General features: G+C 44.4%; 1 protein-coding gene and 1 long non-coding RNA gene across 2 annotated transcripts in view; one reads left to right on the top strand and one right to left on the bottom strand.

Annotated features, from left to right (window-relative positions):
* The window catches only part of LOC137055869 (uncharacterized), a 70,840-nt gene that overhangs the window by 29,214 nt on the left and 20,931 nt on the right, over nt 1–20,695 (top strand). The gene's annotated exons all lie outside the window — the stretch shown is intronic.
* LOC137056502 (serine-rich adhesin for platelets-like) lies at nt 1,603–19,844 on the bottom strand (the record flags this gene model as incomplete). Its single annotated transcript, XM_067430622.1, has 6 exons — nt 19,784–19,844; nt 6,249–18,395; nt 5,596–6,137; nt 3,799–4,560; nt 2,847–2,967; nt 1,603–2,093 (listed from the first exon to the last, which is right to left on the bottom strand). Coding segments are annotated over exons 1-6 (14,124 nt in total), but the record flags the coding sequence as incomplete, so codon positions are not given.

Raw genomic sequence — 20,695 nt, forward strand, 5'->3', positions numbered from 1 at the left:
TGTGCCTGTTGTTGTACTTTCTATTGTTGTGGTCTCAGTTGTGGTGCTTTCTGCTGTTGTTGTCTCAGTTGTGGTGCTTTCTGGAGTTGTTGTACTTTCTATCGTTGTGGTCTCAGTTGTGGTGCTTGGTGTTGTGGTCTCAGTTGTGGTACTTTCTGGAGTTGTTGTGGCTGTTGTTGTACTTTCTATTGTTGTGGTCTCAGTTGTGGTGCTTTCTGCTGTTGTTGTCTCAGTTGTGGTGCTTGGTGTTGTGGTCTCAGTTGTGGTGCTTTCTGGAGTTGTTGTGCCTGTTGTTGTACTTTCTATTGTTGTGGTCTCAGTTGTGGTGCTTTCTGGAGTTGTTGTGCCAGTTGTTGTACTTTCTATTGTTGTGGTCTCAGTTGTGGTGCTTTCTGCTGTTGTGGTCTCAGTTGTGGTACTTTCTGGAGTGGTTGTGCCTGTTGTCGTACTTTCTATTGTTGTGGTTTCAGTTGTGGTGCTTGGTGTTGTGGTCTCAGTTGTGGTGCTTTCTGGAGTTGTTGTACTTTCTATTGTTGTGGTCTCAGTTGTGGTGCTTTCTGCTGTTGTTGTCTCAGTTGTGGTGCTTGGTGTTGTGGTCTCAGTTGTGGTGCTTTCTGGAGTTGTTGTACTTTCTATTGTTGTGGTCTCAGTTGTGGTGCTTTCTGCTGTTGTTGTCTCAGTTGTGGTGCTTGGTGTTGTGGTCTCAGTTGTGGTGCTTTCTGGAGTTGTTGTGCCTGTTGTTGTACTTTCTATTGTTGTGGTCTCAGTTGTGGTGCTTGGTGTTGTGGTCTCAGTTGTGGCGCTTTCTGCTGTTGTTGTCTCAGTTGTGGTGCTTTCTGGAGTTGTTGTGCCTGTTGTTGTACTTTCTATTGTTGTGGTCTCAGTTGTGGTGCTTGGTGTTGTGGTCTCAGTTGTGGTGCTTGGTGTTGTGGTCTCAGTTGTGGTGCTTTCTGCTGTTGTTGTCTCAGTTGTGGTGCTTTCTGGAGTTGTTGTACTTTCTATCGTTGTGGTCTCAGTTGTGGTGCTTGGTGTTGTGGTACTTTCTGGAGTTGTTGTGGCTGTTGTTGTACTTTCTATTGTTGTGGTGCTTTCTGCTGTTGTTGTCTCAGTTGTGGTGCTAGGTGTTGTGGTCTCAGTTGTGGTGCTTTCTGGAGTTGTTGTGGCTGTTGTTGTACTTTCTATCGTTGTGGTCTCAGTTTTGATGCTTGGTGTTGTGGTCTCAGTTGTGGTGCTTTCTGGAGTTGTTGTACTTTCTATCGTTGTGGTCTCAGTTGTGGTGCTTGGTGTTGTGGTCTCAGTTGTGGTACTTTCTGGAGTTGTTGTGGCTGTTGTTGTACTTTCTATTGTTGTGGTCTCAGTTGTGGTGCTTTCTGCTGTTGTGGTCTCAGTTGTGGTACTTTCTGGAGTTGTTGTGCCTGTTGTCGTACTTTCTATTGTTGTGGTTTCAGTTGTGGTGCTTGGTGTTGTGGTCTCAGTTGTGGTGCTTTCTGGAGTTGTTGTACTTTCTATTGTTGTGGTCTCAGTTGTGGTGCTTTCTGCTGTTGTTGTCTCAGTTGTGGTGCTTTCTGCTGTTGTTGTCTCAGTTGTGGTGCTTGGTGTTGTGGTCTCAGTTGTGGTGCTTTCTGGAGTTGTTGTACTTTCTATTGTTGTGGTCTCAGTTGTGGTGCTTTCTGCTGTTGTTGTCTCAGTTGTGGTGCTTGGTGTTGTGGTCTCAGTTGTGGTGCTTTCTGGAGTTGTTGTGCCTGTTGTTGTACTTTCTATTGTTGTGATCTCAGTTGTGGTGCTTGGTGTTGTGGTCTCAGTTGTGGTGCTTGGTGTTGTGGTCTCAGTTGTGGTGCTTTCTGCTGTTGTTGTCTCAGTTGTGGTGCTTTCTGGAGTTGTTGTACTTTCTATCGTTGTGGTCTCAATTGTGGTGCTTGGTGTTGTGGTCTCAGTTGTGGTACTTTCTGGAGTTGTTGTGGCGGCTGTTGTACTTTCTATTGTTGTGGTCTCAGTTGTGGTGCTTTCTGCTGTTGTTGTCTCAGCTGTGGTGCTTTCTGCTGTTGTTGTCTCAGTTGTGGTGCTTGGTGTTGTGGTCTCAGTTGTGGTGCTTTCTGGAGTTGTTGTGCCTGTTGTTGTACTTTCTATTGTTGTGGTCCCAGTTGTGGTGCTTTCTGGAGTTGTTGTGGCTGTTGTTGTACTTTCTATTGTTGTGGTCTCAGTTGTGATGCTTGGTGTTGTGGTCTCAGTTGTGGTGCTTTCTGTAGTTGTTGTACTTTCTATCGTTGTGGTCTCAGTTGTGATGCTTGGTGTTGTGGTCTCAGTTGTGGTGCTTTCTGGAGTTGTTGTACTTTCTATTGTTGTGGTCTCAGTTGTGGTACTTTCTGGAGTTGTTGTGCCAGTTGTTGTACTTTCTATTGTTGTGGTCTCAGTTGTGGTGCTTTCTGCTGTTGTGGTCTCAGTTGTGGTGCTTTCTGGAGTTGTTGTGCCTGTTGTTGTTGTACTTTCTATTGTTGTGGTCTCAGTTGTGGTGCTTGGTGTTGTGGTCTCAGTTGTGGTGCTTTCTGGAGTTGTTGTGGCTGTTGTTGTACTTTCTATTGTTGTGGTCTCAGTTGTGGTGCTTTCTGGAGTTGTTGTACTTTCTATTGTTGTGGTCTCAGTTGTGGTACTTTCTGGAGTTGTTGTGCCTGTTGTTGTACTTTCAATTGTTGTGGTCTCAGTTGTGGTACTTTCTGGAGTTGTTGTGCCTGTTGTTGTACTTTCAATTGTTGTGGTCTCAGTTGTGGTGCTTTCTGGAGTTGTTGTACTTTCAATTGTTGTGGTCTCAGTTGTGGTACTTTCTAGAGTTGTTGTGCCTGTTGTTGTACTTTCAATTGTTGTGGTCTCAGTTGTGGTGCTTTCTGGAGTTGTTGTAATTTCTATTGTTGTGGTCTCAGTTGTGGTGATTTCGGCTGTTGTTGTCTCAGTTGTGGTGCTTGGTGTTGTGGTCTCAGTTGTGGTGCTTTCTGGAGTTGTTGTGCCTGTTGTTGTACTTTCTATTGTTGTGGTCTCAGTTGTGGTGCTTTCTGGAGTTGTTGTGGCTGTTGTTGTACTTTCTATTGTTGTGGTTTCAGTTGTGGTGCTTTCTGGAGTTGTTGTGGCTGTTGTTGTACTTTCTATCGTTGTGGTCTCAGTTGTGATGCTTGGTGTTGTGGTCTCAGTTGTGGTGCTTTCTGGAGTTGTTGTACTTTCTATTGTTGTGGTCTCAGTTGTGGTGCTTTCTGGAGTTGTTGTACTTTCTATTGTTGTGGTCTCAGTTGTGGTGCTTTCTGCTGTTGTGGTACTTTCTGGAGTTGTTGTGCCTGTTGTAGTATTTTCTATTGTTGTTGTCTCAGTTGTGGTGCTTTCTGCTGTTGTTGTCTCAGTTGTGGTGCTTGGTGTTGTGGTCTCAGTTGTGGTGCTTTCTAGAGTTGTTGTGGCTGTTGTTGTACTTTCTATCGTTGTGGTCTCAGTTGTGATGCTAGGTGTTGTGGTCTCAGTTGTGGTGCTTTCTGGAGTTGTTGTACTTTCTATCGTTGTGGTCTCAGTTGTGGTGCTTGGTGTTGTGGTCTCAGTCGTGGTACTTTCTGGAGTTGTTGTGCCTGTTGTTGTACTTTCTATTGTTGTGGTCTCAGTTGTGGTGCTTTCAGCTGTTGTGGTCTCAGTTGTGGTGCTTGGTGTTGTGGTCTCAGTTGTGGTGCTTTCTGGAGTTGTTGTGCCTGTTGTCGTACTTTCTATTGTTGTGGTTTCAGTTGTGGTGCTCGGTGTTGTGGTCTCAGTTGTGGTGCTTTCTGGAGTTGTTGTGCCAGTTGTTGTACTTTCTATTGTTGTGGTCTCAGTTGTGGTGCTTTCTGCTGTTGTGGTCTCAGTTGTGGTGCTTTCTGGAGTTGTTGTGCCTGTTGTTGTTGTACTTTCTATTGTTGTGGTCTCAGTTGTGGTGCTTGGTGTTGTGGTCTCAGTTGTGGTGCTTTCTGGAGTTGTTGTGGCTGTTGTTGTACTTTCTATTGTTGTGGTCTCAGTTGTGGTACTTTCTGGAGTTGTTGTGCCTGTTGTTGTACTTTCAATTGTTGTGGTCTCAGTTGTGGTACTTTCTGGAGTTGTTGTGCCTGTTGTTGTACTTTCAATTGTTGTGGTCTCAGTTGTGGTACTTTCTGGAGTTGTTGTGCCTGTTGTTGTACTTTCTATTGTTGTTGTCTCAGTTGTGGTGCTTGGTGTTGTGGTCTCAGTTGTGGTGCTTTCTGGAGTTGTTGTACTTTCTATTGTTGTGGTCTCAGTTGTGGTGCTTTCTGCTGTTGTTGTCTCAGTTGTGGTGCTTGGTGTTGTGGTCTCAGTTGTGGTACTTTCTGGAGTTGTTGTGCCTGTTGTTGTACTTTCTATTGTTGTGGTCTCAGTTGTGGTGCTTTCTGGAGTTGTTGTGCCTGTTGTTGTACTTTCAATTGTTGTGGTCTCAGTTGTGGTACTTTCTGGAGTTGTTGTGGCTGTTGTTGTACTTTCAATTGTTGTCGTCTCAGTTGTGGTGCTTTCTGCTGTTGTGGTCTCAGTTGTGGTGCTTGGTGTTGTGGTCTCAGTTGTGGTACTTTCTGGAGTTGTTGTGCCTGTTGTTGTACTTTCAATTGTTGTGGTCTCAGTTGGGGTACTTTCTGGAGTTGTTGTGGCTGTTGTTGTACTTTCAATTGTTGTGGTCTCAGTTGTGGTGCTTTCTGCTGTTGTGGTCTCAGCTGTGGTGCTTTCTGCTGTTGTGGTCTCAGTTGTGGTACTTTCTGGAGTTGTTGTGCCTGTTGTCGTACTTTCTATTGTTGTGGTCTCAGTTGTGGTGCTAGGTGTTGTGGCCTCAGTTGTGGTACTTTCTGGAGTTGTTGTGCCTGTTGTCGTACTTTCTATTGTTGTGGTCTCAGTTGTGGTGCTCTCTGCTGTTGTGGTGCTTTCTGGAGTTGTTGTGCCTGTTGTTGTACTTTCTATTGTTGTGGTCTCAGTTGTGGTGCTTTCTGGAGTTGTTGTGCCTGTTGTTGTACTTTCTATCATTGTGGTCTCAGCTGTGGTGCTTGGCGCTGTGGTCTCAGTTGTGGTGCTTTCTGGAGTTGTTGTGCCTGTTGTTGTACTTTCTATTGTTGTGGTACTTTCTGGAGTTGTTGTGCCTGTTGTTGTACTTTCAATTGTTGTGGTCTCAGTTGTGGTACTTTCTGGAGTTGTTGTGCCTGTTGTTGTACTTTCTATTGTTGTGGTCTCAGTTGTGGTACTTTCTGGAGTTGTTGTGGCTGTTGTTGTACTTTCTATCATTGTGGTCTCAGTTGTGGTGCTTGGTGTTGTGGTCTCAGTTGTGGTTCTTTCTGGAGTTGTTGTGCCTGTTGTTGTACTTTCTATCGTTGTGGTCTCAGTTGTGGTACTTTCTGGTGTTGTGGTCTCAGTTGTGGTGCTTTCTGCTGTTGTGGTCTCAGTTGTGGTGCTTACTGCAGTTGTGGTCTCAGTTGTGGTGCTTTCTGCTGTTGTGGTCTCAGTTGTGGTACTTTCTGCAGTTGTTGTGGCTGTTGTTGTACTTTCTGGTGTTGTGGTCTCAGTTGTGGTGCTCGGTGTTGTGGTCTCAGTTGTGGTGCTTTCTGCTGTTGTGGTCTCGGTTGTGGTGCTTTCTGCAGTTGTGGTCTCAATTGTGGTACTTTCTGGAGTTGTTGTGCCTGTTGTTGTACTTTCAATCGTTGTGGTCTCAGTTGTGATGCTCGGTGTTGTGGCCTCAGTTGTGGTGCTTTCTGCAGTTGTGGTCTCAATTGTGGTACTTTCTGGAGTTGTTGTGCCTGTTGTTGTACTGTCTATTGTTGTGGTCTCAGTTGTGGTGCTTTCTGCTGTTGTGGTCTCAGTTGTGGTACTTTCTGGAGTTGTTGTGGCTGTTGTTGTACTTTCTGTCGTTGTGGTGTCAGTTGTGGTGCTTGATGTTGTGGTCTCAGTTGTGGTACTTTCTTCTGTTGTGGTCTCGGTTGTGGTGCTTTCTGCTGTTGTTGTCTCAGTTGTGGTGCTTGGTGTTGTGGTAATTTCTGTAGTTGTTGTGCCTGTTGTTGTACTTTCTATCGTTGTGGTCTCAGTTGTAGTGCTCGGTGTTGTGGCCTCAGTTGTGGTGCTTTCTGCTGTTGTGGTCTCAGTTGTGGTACTTTCTGGAGTTGTTGTGGCTGTTGTTGTACTTTCTATCATTGTGGTCTCAGTTGTGGTGCTTGGTGTTGTGGTCTCAGTTGTGGTACTTTCTGGAGTTGTTGTGCTTGTTGTACTTTCTATTGTTGTGGTCTCAGTTGTGGTCCTTTCTGCTGTTGTGGTCTCAGTTGTGGTACTTTCTGGAGTTGAAGTGGCTGTTGTTGTACTTTCTATCGTTGTGGTCTCAGTTTTGGTGCTCGGTGTTGTGGCCTCAGTTGTGGTGCTTTCTGCAGTTGTGGTCTCTGTTGTGGTACTTTCTGGAGTTGTTGTGCCTGTTGTTATACTTTCTATCGTTGTGGTCTCAGTTGTGGTGCTCGGTGTTGTGGTCTCAGTTGTGGTGCTTTCTGGAGTTGTTGTGGCTGTTGTTGTACTTTCTATCGTTGTGGTCTCAGTTGTGGTGCTTGGTGTTGTGGTCTCAGTTGTGGTGCTCAGTGTTGTGGTCTCAGGTGTGATGCTTTCTGCAGTTGTTTTCTCAGTTGTGGTGCTTTCTGGAGTTGTTGTGCCTGTTGTTGTGCTTTCTATTGTTGTGGTCTCAGTTGTGGTGCTCGGTGTTGTGGTCTCAGTTGTGGTGCTTTCCGGAGATGTTGTGCCAGTGGTTGTACTTTCTGTTACTGTGGTGCTTTCTGTTGTTGTTGTACCCACAGTTGTGGTCTCAGGTGTGGTGCTTTCTGCAGTTGTGGTACTTTCAGGAGTTTTTGTGCCTGTAGTTGTACTTTCTGTTGCTGTGGTGCTTTCTGTTGTTGTTGTACCCACAGTTATGGTCTCAGGTGTGGTGCTTTCCGCAGTTGTGGTACTTTCAGGAGTTGTAGTGCCTGCAGTTGTACTTTCTGTTGTTGTTGTACCCACAATTATTGTCTCGGGTGTGGTGCTTTCTGTCGTTGTTGTTGTCACAGTTGTGGTACTTTCAGGAGTTGTGCCTGTCATTGTACTTTCTGTTATTGTGGTGCTTTCTGTTGTTGTGGTCAGAGTTGTGGTACTTTCAGGAGTTGTGCTTGTGGTTGTAGATTCTGTTACTGTGGTGCTTTCTGTTGTTGTTGTTCCCACAGTTGTGGTCTCTGGTGTGGTGCTTTCTGTTGTTGTGAAGCTTTCAGTTGTTGTGCCCACAATTGTGGTCTCAGGTGTGGTGCTTTCTGTTGCTGTCGTGCTTCCTGTTGTTGTTGTACCCACAGTTGTGGTCTCAGGTGTGGTGCTTTCTGTTACTGTGGTGCTTTCTGTTGTTGTTGTACCCACAGTGGTGGTCTCAGGTGTGGTGCTTTCTGTTGTTGTTGTACCCACAGTGGTGGTCTCAGGTGTGGTGCTTTCTGTTGCTGTGGTGCTTTCTGTTGTTGTGGAGACAGTTGTGGTACTTTCAGGCATTGTTGTGCCTGTGGTTGTACTTTCTGTTACTGTTGTGCTTTCTGTTGTTGTGGTGCTTTCAGTTGTTGTTGTACCCGCAGTTGTGGTCTCTGATGTGGTGCTTTCTGTTGTTGTCTCAACAATTGTGGTACTTTCAGGAGTTGTTGTGCCTGTAGTTGTACTTTCTGTTGTTGTTGTACCCACAATTTTGGTCTCGGGTGTGGTGCTTTCTGTTGTAGTTGTCACAGTTGTGGTACTTTCAGGAGTTGTGCTTGTGGTTGTACCTTCTGTTGCTGTGGTGCTTTCTGTTGTTGTTGTACCCACAGTTGTGGTCTCGGGTGTGGTGCTTTCTGTTGTTGTGGAGACAGTTGTGGTACTTTCAGGAGTTGTGCCTGTAGTTGTACTTTCTGTTGCTGTGGTGCTTTCTGTTGTTGTTGTACCCACAGTTGTGGTCTCTGGTGTGGTGCTTTCTGTTGCTGTGGTGCTTTCAGTTGTTGTTGGACCCACAGTTGTGGTCTCTGGTGTGGTGCTTTCTGTTGCTGTGGTGCTTTCAGTTGTTGTTGGACCCACACTGGTGGTCTCGGGTGTGGTGCTTTCTGTTGCTGTAGTGCTTTCTGTTGTTGTGGAGACAGTTGTGGTACTTTCAGGCATTGTTGTGCCTGTGGTTGTACTTTCTGTTACTGTGGTGCTTTCTGTTGTTGTTGTTCCCACAGTTGTGGTCTCTGGTGTGGTGCTTTCTGTTGTTGTGAAGCTTTCAGTTGTTGTGCCCACAATTGTGGTCTCAGGTGTGGTGCTTTCTGTTGCTGTGGTACTTTCTGTTGTTGTTGTACCCACAGTTGTGGTGCTTTCTGTTACTGTGGTGCTTTCTGTTGTTGTTGTACCCACAGTGGTGGTCTCAGGTGTGGTGCTTTCTGTTGTTGTTGTACCCACAGTGGTGGTCTCAGGTGTGGTGCTTTCTGTTGTTGTGGAGACAGTTGTGGTACTTTCAGGCATTGTTGTGCCTGTGGTTGTACTTTCTGTTACTGTTGTGCTTTCTGTTGTTGTGGTGCTTTCAGTTGTTGTTGTACCCGCAGTTGTGGTCTCGGGTGTGGTGCTTTCTGTTGCTGTGGTGCTTTCTGTTGTTGTGGAGACAGTTGTGGTACTTTCAGGCATTGTTGTGCCTGTGGTTGTACTTTCTGTTAGTGTGGTGCTTTCTGTTGTTGTTGTTCCCACAGTTGTGGTCTCTGGTGTGGTGCTTTCTGTTGTTGTGAAGCTTTCAGTTGTTGTGCCCACAATTGTGGTCTCAGGTGTGGTACTTTCTGTTGCTGTGTTGCTTTCTGTTGTTGTTGTACCCACAGTTGTGGTCTCAGGTGTGGTGCTTTCTGTTACTGTGGTGCTTTCTGTTGTTGTTGTACCCACAGTGGTGGTCTCAGGTGTGGTGCTTTCTGTTGTTGTTGTACCCACAGTGGTGGTCTCAGGTGTGGTGCTTTCTGTTGTTGTGGAGACAGTTGTGGTACTTTCAGGCATTGTTGTGCCTGTGGTTGTACTTTCTGTTACTGTTGTGCTTTCTGTTGTTGTGGTGCTTTCAGTTGTTGTTGTACCCGCAGTTGTGGTCTCGGGTGTGGTGCTTTCTGTTGTACTTGTCACAGTTGTGGTACTTTCAGGAGTTGTGCCTGTGGTTGTACCTTCTGTTGCTGTGGTGCTTTCTGTTGTTGTTGTACCCACAGTTGTGGTCTCGGGTGTGGTGCTTTCTGTTGTTGTGGAGACAGTTGTGGTACTTTCAGGAGTTGTGCCTGTAGTTGTACTTTCTGTTGCTGTGGTGCTTTCTGTTGTTGTTGTACCCACAGTTTTGGTCTCAGTTGTGGTGCTTTCTGTTGTTGTTGAACCCACGGTTGTGGTCTCAGGTGTGGTGCTCTCTGTTGCTGTGGTGCTTTCTGTTGTTGTTGAACCCACAGTTGTAGTCTCCGGTGTGGTGCTTTCTGTTGTTGTGGTCAGAGTTGTGGTACTTTCAGGAGTTGTGCTTGTGGTTGTAATTTCTGTTACTGTGGTGCTTTCTGTTGTTGTAGTACCCACAGTTGTGGTCTCGGGTGTGGTGCTTTCTGTTGCTGTGGTGCTTTCTGTTGTTGTTGTACCCACAGTTGTTGTCTCTGGTGTGGTGCTTTCTGTTGTTGTGAAGCTTTCAGCTGTTGTTGTACCCACAGTGGTGGTCTCGGGTGTGGTGCTTTCTGTTGCTGTGGTGCTTTCTGTTGTTGTTGTACCCACAGTTGTGGTCTCTGGTGTGGTGCTTTCTGTTGCTGTGGTGCTTTCAGTTGTTGTTGTACCCACAGTGGTGGTCTCGGGTGTGGTGCTTTCTGTTGCTGTGGTGCTTTCTGTTGTTGTGGAGACAGTTGTGGTACTTTCAGGCATTGTTGTGCCTGTGGTTGTACTTTCTGTTACTGTGGTGCTTTCTGTTGTTGTGGTGCTTTCAGTTGTTGTTGTATTCGCAGTTGTGGTCTCTGGTGTGGTGCTTTCTTTTGTTGTGGCAACAATTGTGGTACTTTCAGGGGTTGTGTCTGTGGTTGTACTTTCTGTTACTGTGGTGCTTTCTGTTGTTGTTGAACCCACAGTTGTGGTCTCGAGTGTGGTGCCTTCTGTTGTTGTGGTGCTTTCAGTTGTTGTTGTACCCACAGTTGTGGTCTCGGGTGTGGTGCTTTCTGCTGTTGTGTAGACAGTTGTGGTACTTTCAGGAGTTGTTGTGCCTGTAGTTGTACTTTCTGTTGCTGTTGTGCTTTCTGTTGTTGTTGTACCCACAGTTGTTGTCTCAGGTGTGGTGCTTTCTGCAGTTGTGGTACTTTCAGGAGTTGTTGTGCCTGTAGTTGTACTTCCTGTTGTTGTTGTACCCACAATTGTGGTCTCGGGTGTGGTGCTTTCTGTTGTTGTTGTTGTTGTCACAGTTGTAGTACTTTCAGGAGTTGTGCCTGTGGTTGTACTTTCTGTTGCTGTGGTGCTTTCTGTTACTGTTATACCGACAGTTGTGGTCTCGGGTGTGGTGCTTACTGTTGCTGTGGTGCTTTCTGTTGTTGTTGAACCCACAGTTGTGGTCTTGGGTGTGGTGCTTTCTGTTGCTGTGGTGCTTTCTGTTGTTGTTGTACCCACAGTTGATGTCTCTGGTGTGGTGCTTTCTGTTGTTGTGGTCAGAGTTGTGGTACTTTCAGGAGTTGTGCCTGTAGTTGTACTTTCTGTTGCTGTGGTGCTTTCTGTTGTTGTTGTACCCTCAGTTGTGGTCTCAGGTGTGGTGCTTTCTGTTGCTGTGGTGCTTTCTGTTGTTGTTGCACCCACAGTTGTTGTCTCTGGTGTGGTGCTTTCTGTTGTTGTTAAGCTTTCAGTTGTTGTTGTACCCACATTGCTGGTCTCGGGTGTGGTGCTTTCTGTTGCTGTGGTGCTTTCAGTTGTTGTTGTACCCACAGTGGTGGTCTCGGGTGTGGTGCTTTCTGTTGCTGTGGTGCTTTCTGTTGTTGTGGAGACAGTTGTGGTACTTTCAGGCATTGTTGTGCCTGTGGTTGTACTTTCTGTTACTGTGGTGCTTTCTGTTGTTGTGGTGCTTTCAGTTGTTGTTGTACTCGCAGTTGTGGTCTCTGGTGTGGTGCTTTCTGTTGTTGTGGCAACAATTGTGGTACTTTCAGGAGTTGTGTCTGTGGTTGTACTTTCTGTTGTTGTGGTGCTTTCAGTTGTTGTTGTACCCACAGTTGTGGTCTCGGGTGTGGTGCTTTCTGCTGTTGTGGAGACAGTTGTGGTACTTTCAGGAGTTGTTGTGCCTGTAGTTGTACTTTCTGTTACTGTGGTGCTTTCAGTTGCTGTGGTGCTTTCTGTTGTTGTTGTACCCACATTTGTGGTCTCAGGTGTGGTGCTTTCTGCAGTTATGGTACTTTCAGGAGTTGTTGTGCCTGTAGTTGTTTTTTCTGTTGTTGTTGTTGTACCTACAAGTGTGGTCTCGGGTGTGGTGATTTCTGTTGTTGTTGTCACAGTTGTGGTACTTTCAGGAGTTGTGCCTGTGGTTGTACCTTCTGTTGCTGTGGTGCTTTCTGTTGTTGTTGTACCCACAGTTGTTGTCTCTGGTGTGGTGCTTTCTATTGTTGTGGAGACAGTTGTGGTACTTTCAGGAGTTGTCCCTGTAGTTGTACTTTCTGTTGTTGTGGTGCTTTCTGTTGTTGTTGTATCCACAGTTGTGGTCTCGGGTGTGGTGCTTTCTGTTGTTGTTGAACCCACAGTTGTGGTCTCAGGTGTGGTGCTTTCTGTTGTTGTGGTCACAGTTGTGGTACTTTCAGGAACTGTTGTGCCTGTGGTTGTACTTTCTGTTACTGTGGTGCTTTCTGTTGTTGTTGTACCCACAGTTGTGGTCTCGGGTGTGGTGCTTTCTGTTGTTGTGGAGACAGTTGTGGTACTTTCAGGCATTGTTGTGGCTATGGTTGTACTTTCTGTTACTGTGGTGCTTTCTGTTGTTATGGTGCTTTCAGTTGTTGTTGGACCCACAGTTGTGGTCTCGGGTGTGGTGCTTGTTGTGGTAACAGTTGTGGTACTTTCAGGAGTTGTGTCTATGGTTGTAATTTCTGTTACTGTGGTGCTTTCTGTTGTTGTTGAAACCACAGTTGTGGTCTCGGGTGTGGTGATTTCTGTTGTTGTGGTGCTTTCAGTTGTTGTTGTACCCACAGTTGTGGTCTCGGGTGTGGTGCTTTCTGCTGTTGTGGAGACAGTTGTGGTACTTTCAGGAGTTGTTGTGCCTGTGGTTGTACTTTCTGTTACTGTGGTGCTTTCTGTTGTTGTACCCACATTTGTGGTCTCGGGTGTGGAGCTTTCTGTTGTTGTGGAGACAGTGTTGGTACTTTCAGACATTGTTGTGCCTGTGGTTGTACTTTCTGTTACTGTGGTGCTTTCTGTTGTTGTAGTATCCACAGTTGTGGTCTCGGGTGTGGTGCTTTCTGTTGCTGTTGTGCTTTCAGTTGTTGTTGTTGTTGCTGGACCCATAGTTGTGGTCTCGGGTGTAGTGCTTTCTGTTGTTGTGGAGACAGTTGTGGTACTTTCAGGAGTTGTTGTGCCTATAGTTGTACTTTCTGTTACTGTGGTGCTTTCTGTTGTTGTTGAAACCACAGTTGTGGTCTCGGGTGTGGTGATTTCTGTTGTTGTGGTGCTTTCAGTTGTTGTTGTACCCACAGTTGTGGTCTCGGGTGTGGTGCTTTCTGCTGTTGTGGAGACAGTTGTGGTACTTTCAGGAGTTGTTGTGCCTGTGGTTGTACTTTCTGTTACTGTGGTGCTTTCTGTTGTCGTTGTACCCACAGATGTGGTCTCTGGTGTGGTGCTTTCTTTTGTGCTTTCAGTTGTTGTTGTACCCACAGTGGTGGTCTCGGGTGTGGTGCTTCCTGTAGTTGTTGTACCCACAGTTGTGGTCTCGGGTGTGGTGCTTTCTGTTGTTGTACCCACAGTTGTGGTACTTTCAGGAGTTGTTGTTCCTGTAGTTGTACTTTCTGTTACTGTGGTGCTTTCTGTTGTTGTTGTACCCACAGTTGTGGTCTCTGGTGTGGTGCTTTCTGTTGTGCTTTCAGTTGTTGTTGTTGTACCAACGGTTCTGGTCTCAGGTGTGGTGCTTTCTGTTGCTGTGGTCACAATTGTGGTACTTTCAGGCATTGTTGCGCCTGTGTTTGTACTTTCTGTTACTGTGGTGCTTTCTCTGGTTGCTGTACCCACAGCTATGCTTTCAGGTGTGGTGCTTTCTGTTGCTGTGGTGCTTTCTGTTGTTGTTGTGCCCTCAGATGTGGTGTTTTCTGTTGTTGTGGTTACAGTTGTGGTACTTTCAGGAGTTGTGCCTGTGGTTGTACTTTCTGTTGCTGTGGTGCTTTCCGTTGTTGTTGTACCCACAGTTGTGGTCTCGGGTGTGGTGCTTTCTGTTACTTTGGCGCTTTCAAATGTTGTTGTTGTACCCACAGTTGTGATCTCGGGTGTGGTGGTTTCTGTTGTTGTTGTACCCACATTTGTGGTCTCAGGTGTGGTGCTTTCTGTTGCTGTGGTGCTTTCTGTTGCTGTTGAACCCACAGTTGTGGTCTCGGGTGTGTTGCTTTCTGTTGCTGGGGTGCTTTCTGTTGTTGTTGAACCCACAGTTGTGGTCTGGGGTGTGGTGTTTTCTGTTGTTGTGGTCACAGTTGTGGTACTCTCAGGCACTGTTGTGCCCGTGGTTGTACTTTCTGTTGCTGTGGTGCTTTCGGTTGTTGTTGAACCCACAGCTGTGGTCTCGGGTGTGGTGCTTTCTGTTGTTGTGGAGACAGTTGTGGTACTTTCAGGAGTTGTTGTGCCGGTAGTTGTACTATCTGTTACTGTGGTGCTTTCTGTTGTTGTACCCACATTTGTGGTCTCGGGTGTGGAGCTTTCTGTTGTTGTGGAGACAGTGTTGGTACTTTCAGACATTGTTGTGCCTGTGGTTGTACTTTCTGTTACTGTGGTGCTTTCTGTTGTTGTAGTATCCACAGTTGTGGTCTCGGGTGTGGTGCTTTCTGTTGCTGTTGTGCTTTCAGTTGTTGTTGTTGTTGCTGGACCCACAGTTGTGGTCTCGGGTGTGGTGCTTCCTGTTGTTGTTGTACCCATAGTTGTGGTCTCGGGTGTAGTGCTTTCTGTTGTTGTGGAGACAGTTGTGGTACTTTCAGGAGTTGTTGTGCCTATAGTTGTACTTTCTGTTACTGTGGTGCTTTCTGTTGTTGTTGTACCCACATTTGTGGTCTCGGGTGTGGAGCTTTCTGTTGTTGTGGAGACAGTGTTGGTACTTTCAGACATTGTTGTGCCTGTGGTTGTACTTTCTGTTACTGTGGTGCTTTCTGTTGTTGTAGTACCCACAGTTGTGGTCTCGGGTGTGGTGCTTTCTGTTGCTGTTGTGCTTTCAGTTGTTGTTGTTGTTGCTGGACCCACAGTTGTGGTCTCGGGTGTGGTGCTTCCTGTTGTTGTTGTACCCATAGTTGTGGTCTCGGGTGTAGTGCTTTCTGTTGTTGTGGAGACAGTTGTGGTACTTTCAGGAGTTGTTGTGCCTATAGTTGTACTTTCTGTTACTGTGGTGCTTTCTGTTGTTGTTGTACCCACATTTGTGGTCTCGGGTGTGGAGCTTTCTGTTGTTGTGGAGACAGTGTTGGTACTTTCAGACATTGTTGTGCCTGTGGTTGTACTTTCTGTTACTGTGGTGCTTTCTGTTGTTGTAGTACCCACAGTTGTGGTCTCGGGTGTGGTGCTTTCTGTTGCTGTTGTGCTTTCAGTTGTTGTTGTTGTTGCTGGACCCACAGTTGTGGTCTCGGGTGTGGTGCTTCCTGTTGTTGTTGTACCCATAGTTGTGGTCTCGGGTGTAGTGCTTTCTGTTGTTGTGGAGACAGTTGTGGTACTTTCAGGAGTTGTTGTGCCTATAGTTGTACTTTCTGTTACTGTGGTGCTTTCTGTCATTGTTGTTGTTGTACCCACAATTATAGTCTCGGGTGTGGTTCTTTCTGCAGTTGTGGTTCTTCCATGAGTTGTTGTGCCTGTAGTTGTACTTTCTGTTGCTGTTGTGCTTTCTGTTGTTGTTGAACCTACAGTTGTGGTCTCAGGTGTGGTGCTTTCTGTTGTTGTGGAGACAGTTGTGGTACTTTCAGGAGTTGTGCCTCTAGTTGTACTTTCTGTTACTGTGGTGCTTTCTGTTGTTGTTGTACCCACAGTTGTGGTCTCAGGTGTGGTGCTTTCTGTTGCTGTGGTGCTTTCTGTTGTTGTTGTACCCACAATTGTTGTCTCTGGTGTGGTGCTTTCTGTTGCTGTGGTGCTTTCAGTTGTTGTTGAACCCACAGTTGTGGTCTCGGGTGTGTTGATTTCTGTTGCTGTTGTGCTTTCTGTTGTTGTTGAACCCACAGTTGTGGTCTCGGGTGTGGTGCTTTCTGTTGTTTTGGAGACAGTTGTGGTACTTTCAGGCATTGTTGTGCCTGTGGTTGTACTTTCTGTTACTTTTGTGCTTTCTGTGGCTGTTGTACCCAAAGTTATAGTACTTTCAGGAGTAGTTGTACTTTCTGATACTGTGGTGCTTTCAGTTGTTGTTGTTGTTGTTGTTGAACCCACAGTTGTTGTCTCGGGTGTGTTGCTTTCTGTTGCTGGGGTGCTTTCTGTTGTTGTTGAACCCACAGTTGTGGTCTGGGGTGTGGTGTTTTCTGTTGTTGTGGTCACAGTTGTGGTACTCTCAGGCACTGTTGTGCCCGTGGTTGTACTTTCTGTTACTGTGGTGCTTTCTTTTGTTGTTGTACCCACAGCTGTGATCTCAGGTGTGGTGCTTTGTGTTGCTGTGGTGCTTTCGGTTGTTGTTGAACCCATAGCTGTGGTCTCGGGTGTGGTGATTTCTGTTGTTGTGGAGACAGTTGTTGTACTTTCAGGAGTTGTTGTGCCGGTATTTGTACTATCTGTTACTGTGGTGCTTTCTGTTGTTGTTGTACCCACGTTTGTGGTCTCGGGTGTGGAGCTTTCTGTTGTTGTGGAGACAGTTGTGGTACTTTCAGACATTGTTGTGCCTGTGGTTGTACTTTCTGTTACTGTGGTGCTTTCTGTTGTTGTAGTACCCACAGTTGTGGTCTCGGGTGTGGTGCTTTCTGTTGCTGTTGTACCCATAGTTGTGGTCTCGGGTGTGGTGCTTCCTGTTGTTGTTGTACCCATAGTTGTGGTCTCGGGTGTAGTGCTTTCTGTTGTTGTGGAGACAGTTGTGGTACTTTCAGGAGTTGTTGTGCCTATAGTTGTACTTTCTGTTACTGTGGTGCTTTCTGTCATTGTTGTTGTTGTACCCACAATTATAGTCTCGGGTGTGGTTCTTTCTGCAGTTGTGGTACTTCCATGAGTTGTTGTGCCTGTAGTTGTACTTTCTGTTGCTGTTGTGCTTTCTGTTGTTGTTGAACCTACAGTTGTGGTCTCAGGTGTGGTGCTTTCTGTTGTTGTGGAGACAGTTGTGGTACTTTCAGGAGTTGTGCCTGTAGTTGTACTTTCTGTTACTGTGGTGCTTTCTGTTGTTGTTGTACCCACAGTTGTGGTCTCAGGTGTGGTGCTTTCTGTTGCTGTGGTGCTTTCTGTTGTTGTTGTACTTACAATTGTTGTCTCTGGTGTGGTGCTTTCTGTTGCTGTGGTGCTTTCAGTTGTTGTTGAACCCACAGTTGTGGTCTCGGGTGTGTTGATTTCTGTTGCTGTTGTGCTTTCTGTTGTTGTTGAACCCACAGTTGTGGTCTTAGGTGTGGTGCTTTCTGCAGTTGTGGTAATTTCAGCAGTTGTTGTGCCTGTAGTTGTACTTTCTGTTGCTGTGGTGCTTTCTGTCATTGTTGTTGTTGTACCCACAATTATAGTCTCGGGTGTGGTTCTTTCTGCAGTTGTGGTACTTCCATGAGTTGTTGTGCCTGTAGTTGTACTTTCTGTTGCTGTTGTGCTTTCTGTTGTTGTTGAACCTACAGTTGTGGTCTCAGGTGTGGTGCTTTCTGTTGTTGTGGTCACAGTTGTGGTACTTTCAGGCATTATTGTGCCTGTGGTTGTACTTTCTGTTACTGTGGTGCTTTCTGTTGTTGTTGTTGTTGTATCCAAAGTTGTTGTACTTTCAGGCATTGTTGTGCCTGCGGTTGTACTTTCTTTTACTGTGGTGCTTTCTGTTGTTTTACTAGTACCCACAGTTGTGGTCTCGGGTGTGGTGAGTTCTGTTACTGTGGTGCTTTCAGTTGTTGTTGTACCCACAGTTGTGGTTTCGGGTGTGGTGCTTTCTTTTGTTGTTGTTGTACCCACAGTTGTGGTCTCGGGTGTAGTGCTTTCTGTTGTTATGGTTACAGTTGTGGTACTTTCAGGAGTTGTGCCTGTGGTTGTGCTTTCTGTTACTGTGGTGCTTTCTGTAGTTGTTGTACCCACAGTTGTGGTCTCGGGTGTGGTGCTTTCTGTTGTTGTGGAGACAGTTGTGGTACTTTCAGGCATTGTTGTGCCTGTGGTTGTAATTTCTGTTACTGTGGTGCTTTCTGTTGTTGTTGTATCCAAAGTTGTTGTACTTTCAGGAGTTGTTGTGCCTGTAGTTGTACTTTCTTTTACTGTGGTGCTTTCTGTTGTTGTACTAGTACCCACAGTTGTGGTATCAGGTGTGGTGCTTTCTGTTACTGTGGTGCTTTCAGTTGTTGTTGTACCCACAGTTGTGGTTTCGGGTGTGGTGCTTTCAGTTGTTGTTGTTGTACCCACAGTTGTGGTTTCGGGTGTGGTGCTTTCAGTTGTTGTTGTTGTTGTACCCACAGTTGTGATCTCAGGTGTGGTTCTTTCTATTGTTGTGGAGACAGTTGTGGTACTTTCAGGCATTGTTGTGCCTGTGGTTGTACTTTCTGTTGCTGTGGTGCTTTCTGTTGTTGTTATTGTTGTACCCACAGTTGTGGTCTCGAGTGTAGTGCTTTCTGTTGTTGTTGTACCCACAGTTGTGGTCTCGGGTGTGGTGCTTTCTGTTGTTGTGGTCACAGTTTTGGAACTTTCTGGAGTTGTGCCTGTGGTTGTACTTTCTGTTACTGTGGGGCTTTCTGTGGTTTCTGTACCCACAGCTATGCTCTCGGGTGTGGTGCTTTCTGCTGTTGTGGTCACCGTTGTGTTGCTTTCAGGAGTTGAACCTGTGGTTGTAATTTCTGTTACTGTGGTGCTTTCTGTTGTTGTTGTACCCACATTTGTGGTCTCGGGTGAAGTGTTTTCTGTTGCTGTAGTCACAGATGTGGTACCTTCAGGAGTTTTGCCTGTGGTTGTACTTTCTGTTACTGTGGTGTTTTCTGTGTTTGTTGTGCCTTTAGGAGTTGTGCTCTCAGTTGTGGTACTTTCTATTGTTGTGGTCTCAGGGGTGGTGCTTTCTGCTATTGTTTTCTTGGTTGTAGTACTTACTGAATTTGTTGTATCCACATTTTCTGTAAGGGGCAGTAAATGTATATTTTTAAACTTAAATGTTGTATATATTTCTATCTATACATAATCCGATCTGTAATTTCAGATCAAAATAAGAAATTAAATGTTACAGAAACTGTTTAACTTAAATACATGCAACTCAAAACAAAATTATGACCTGCCCAAATTAAAAAGAAAAACTTCTAATTTTCTCATTGCACATTAAATCACCATTAGCACGCCAAACTACATTGGTGTGGTATCTATTAATGTAGTTTTTATGGTTGAATATATATATATATATGAGCGATTCCACAGTTTCTGTCCACAAGGGGTGCAATAACTAAATAGATCGAATAATACCCAGATGTTGTCATTTTTTCTTTGTTTCCCCACTATTTTTTTTAAAAGATAAATGTAAGAAATAATAAAGTTAGTTTTATCACACTAAGCCTTGGCATTATCATGTAATGAGACTTTTTTTTTTTATTTCTGTCACCAGAAATTGCAGATGTAAGGGTGGGACATTCAGTGCATCTGGATTTTTCCTAAGTATGAGTAGCAAAATGATAAAAACATCTTGTGAGGGTTAAATTATCATATGCATGGCTATATGATAAATTGATAATAAAATGGGATAAAACAGGGGCAGAGATTTTCTGTACAAAAATCTTAACGCTCGTACATTTTATTCTGATGCTGAATTTTCATCTTTTAATGTCTCAATGGTTCTCATGTGAGATATAAGATTGTCTAGTTCCCGCTTGTTCTGCACGGGAGAAAGAACCACAGGATTTCACGGATTTCGACAAATGTGGGTAAGTTTGTGGCTTCTGTCCAAAATTTACGAACATTAAAATGATACGAACGTGGTAAACTTTGGTTAAGTAAACATTAAATAGGTTCATTGTGGTGAGAAAGGATAAAAGAGTTTGCTAGTCAGATGATTGCTAGTGGTTACGGACCGAGAGGGGGTCGTGTTCATCGTGAAAAAGCATGCATGCATAGTGGTTGTATACATTTTGTCGGATTTTGCACATTTTGTTCGTAAATTAGACGAAAATTTTTAGTCTGTCCAAATTCGAACGTTGTTTTCTGAGTATTTTTTACTCAATAAGCTGTTCATGAAAGTCCAATGTTCGTAAGAATATATCTTAGGCTGCCGAAGTTAACACGTTAATAGTGTGTTAACACAATCTCTATGCCATTAGAATAAACTGTCGGCGTTAATTGCATAGATTTTTAAACAACTGGGCTATAAATGTTAAGAAACGCACAGATTTTCTGCCAAAAAAACTGACGGCACACAATAAAGCTAGTTTAAACATTAGCTTTGTGGTAAAATTAAGCTCCACAGCTTAAGTGTTCTTTCATTATGTCCAAGTGGTCCACAGGCGATGCGCGAGGTTACTTTCACTTCCACCGGAGCTCCGTTTGATGGCAGCTAGAGCATACCGTGAATTTGTGCTCATTTCCTTGCCTGTATTGGTTGATTAGTCATGCGATTCAAATGTAGCCGACAGCCACAGCTCAGCAATAGCCTATAGTCTTGTGTATTATTTCTCCAAATCATATTTAGCACATCATGCCTAATAAATGTCTTAAGTAGCCTATTCATTATTTTAAAAGGCAGGCCTTATATGAAATCAAAAAACTTTTCCAAATACTATGTAGGCCACCATTCATGCAGCATCACATTCTGTAAATCAGGCTATGTCAATTGCTGCCTATGATAGAGAAGATGATATCCTTATCTTGTAATTGACATGAACATGGAGACTAACAGTCATCATTCATATTTCAGATTCTTAATTTTAAGAAGTATATTCAAGAAATGAAACGGCTATTCTGTAAATTAAGTTTGCTGTGGTGTTCAGATCATATAATTAAACATATAATTATAAATGTAAAGTGTCTAAAAATAATTAGTCATAACTATATACACAGTACAGACCAAAAGTATGGAAACATTACTATTTTTAATGTTTTTGAAAGAAGTTTCTTCTGTTCATGAAGCCTGCATTTACTTGATCAAAAAAAACAGAAAAAAACAGTAATATTGTGAAATATTATTACAACTTAAAATAATAGTTTTCTGTTTGTATATACTTAAAAAAAAAAGTATTCCTGTGATGCAAAGCTGAATTTTCAGCATATATATATATATATATATATATATATATATATATATATATATATATATATATATATATATATATATATATATATATATATATATATAATATAACATATATAAACTAATATATTTTCTTTACTATCATTTTGTATCAATTTAACACATCCTTGCTGAATAAAAGTATTG

This window comes from Pseudorasbora parva, chromosome 21, assembly GCF_024679245.1.
Source record: "Pseudorasbora parva isolate DD20220531a chromosome 21, ASM2467924v1, whole genome shotgun sequence".
Taxonomy (NCBI): Eukaryota; Metazoa; Chordata; class Actinopteri; order Cypriniformes; family Gobionidae; genus Pseudorasbora; species Pseudorasbora parva.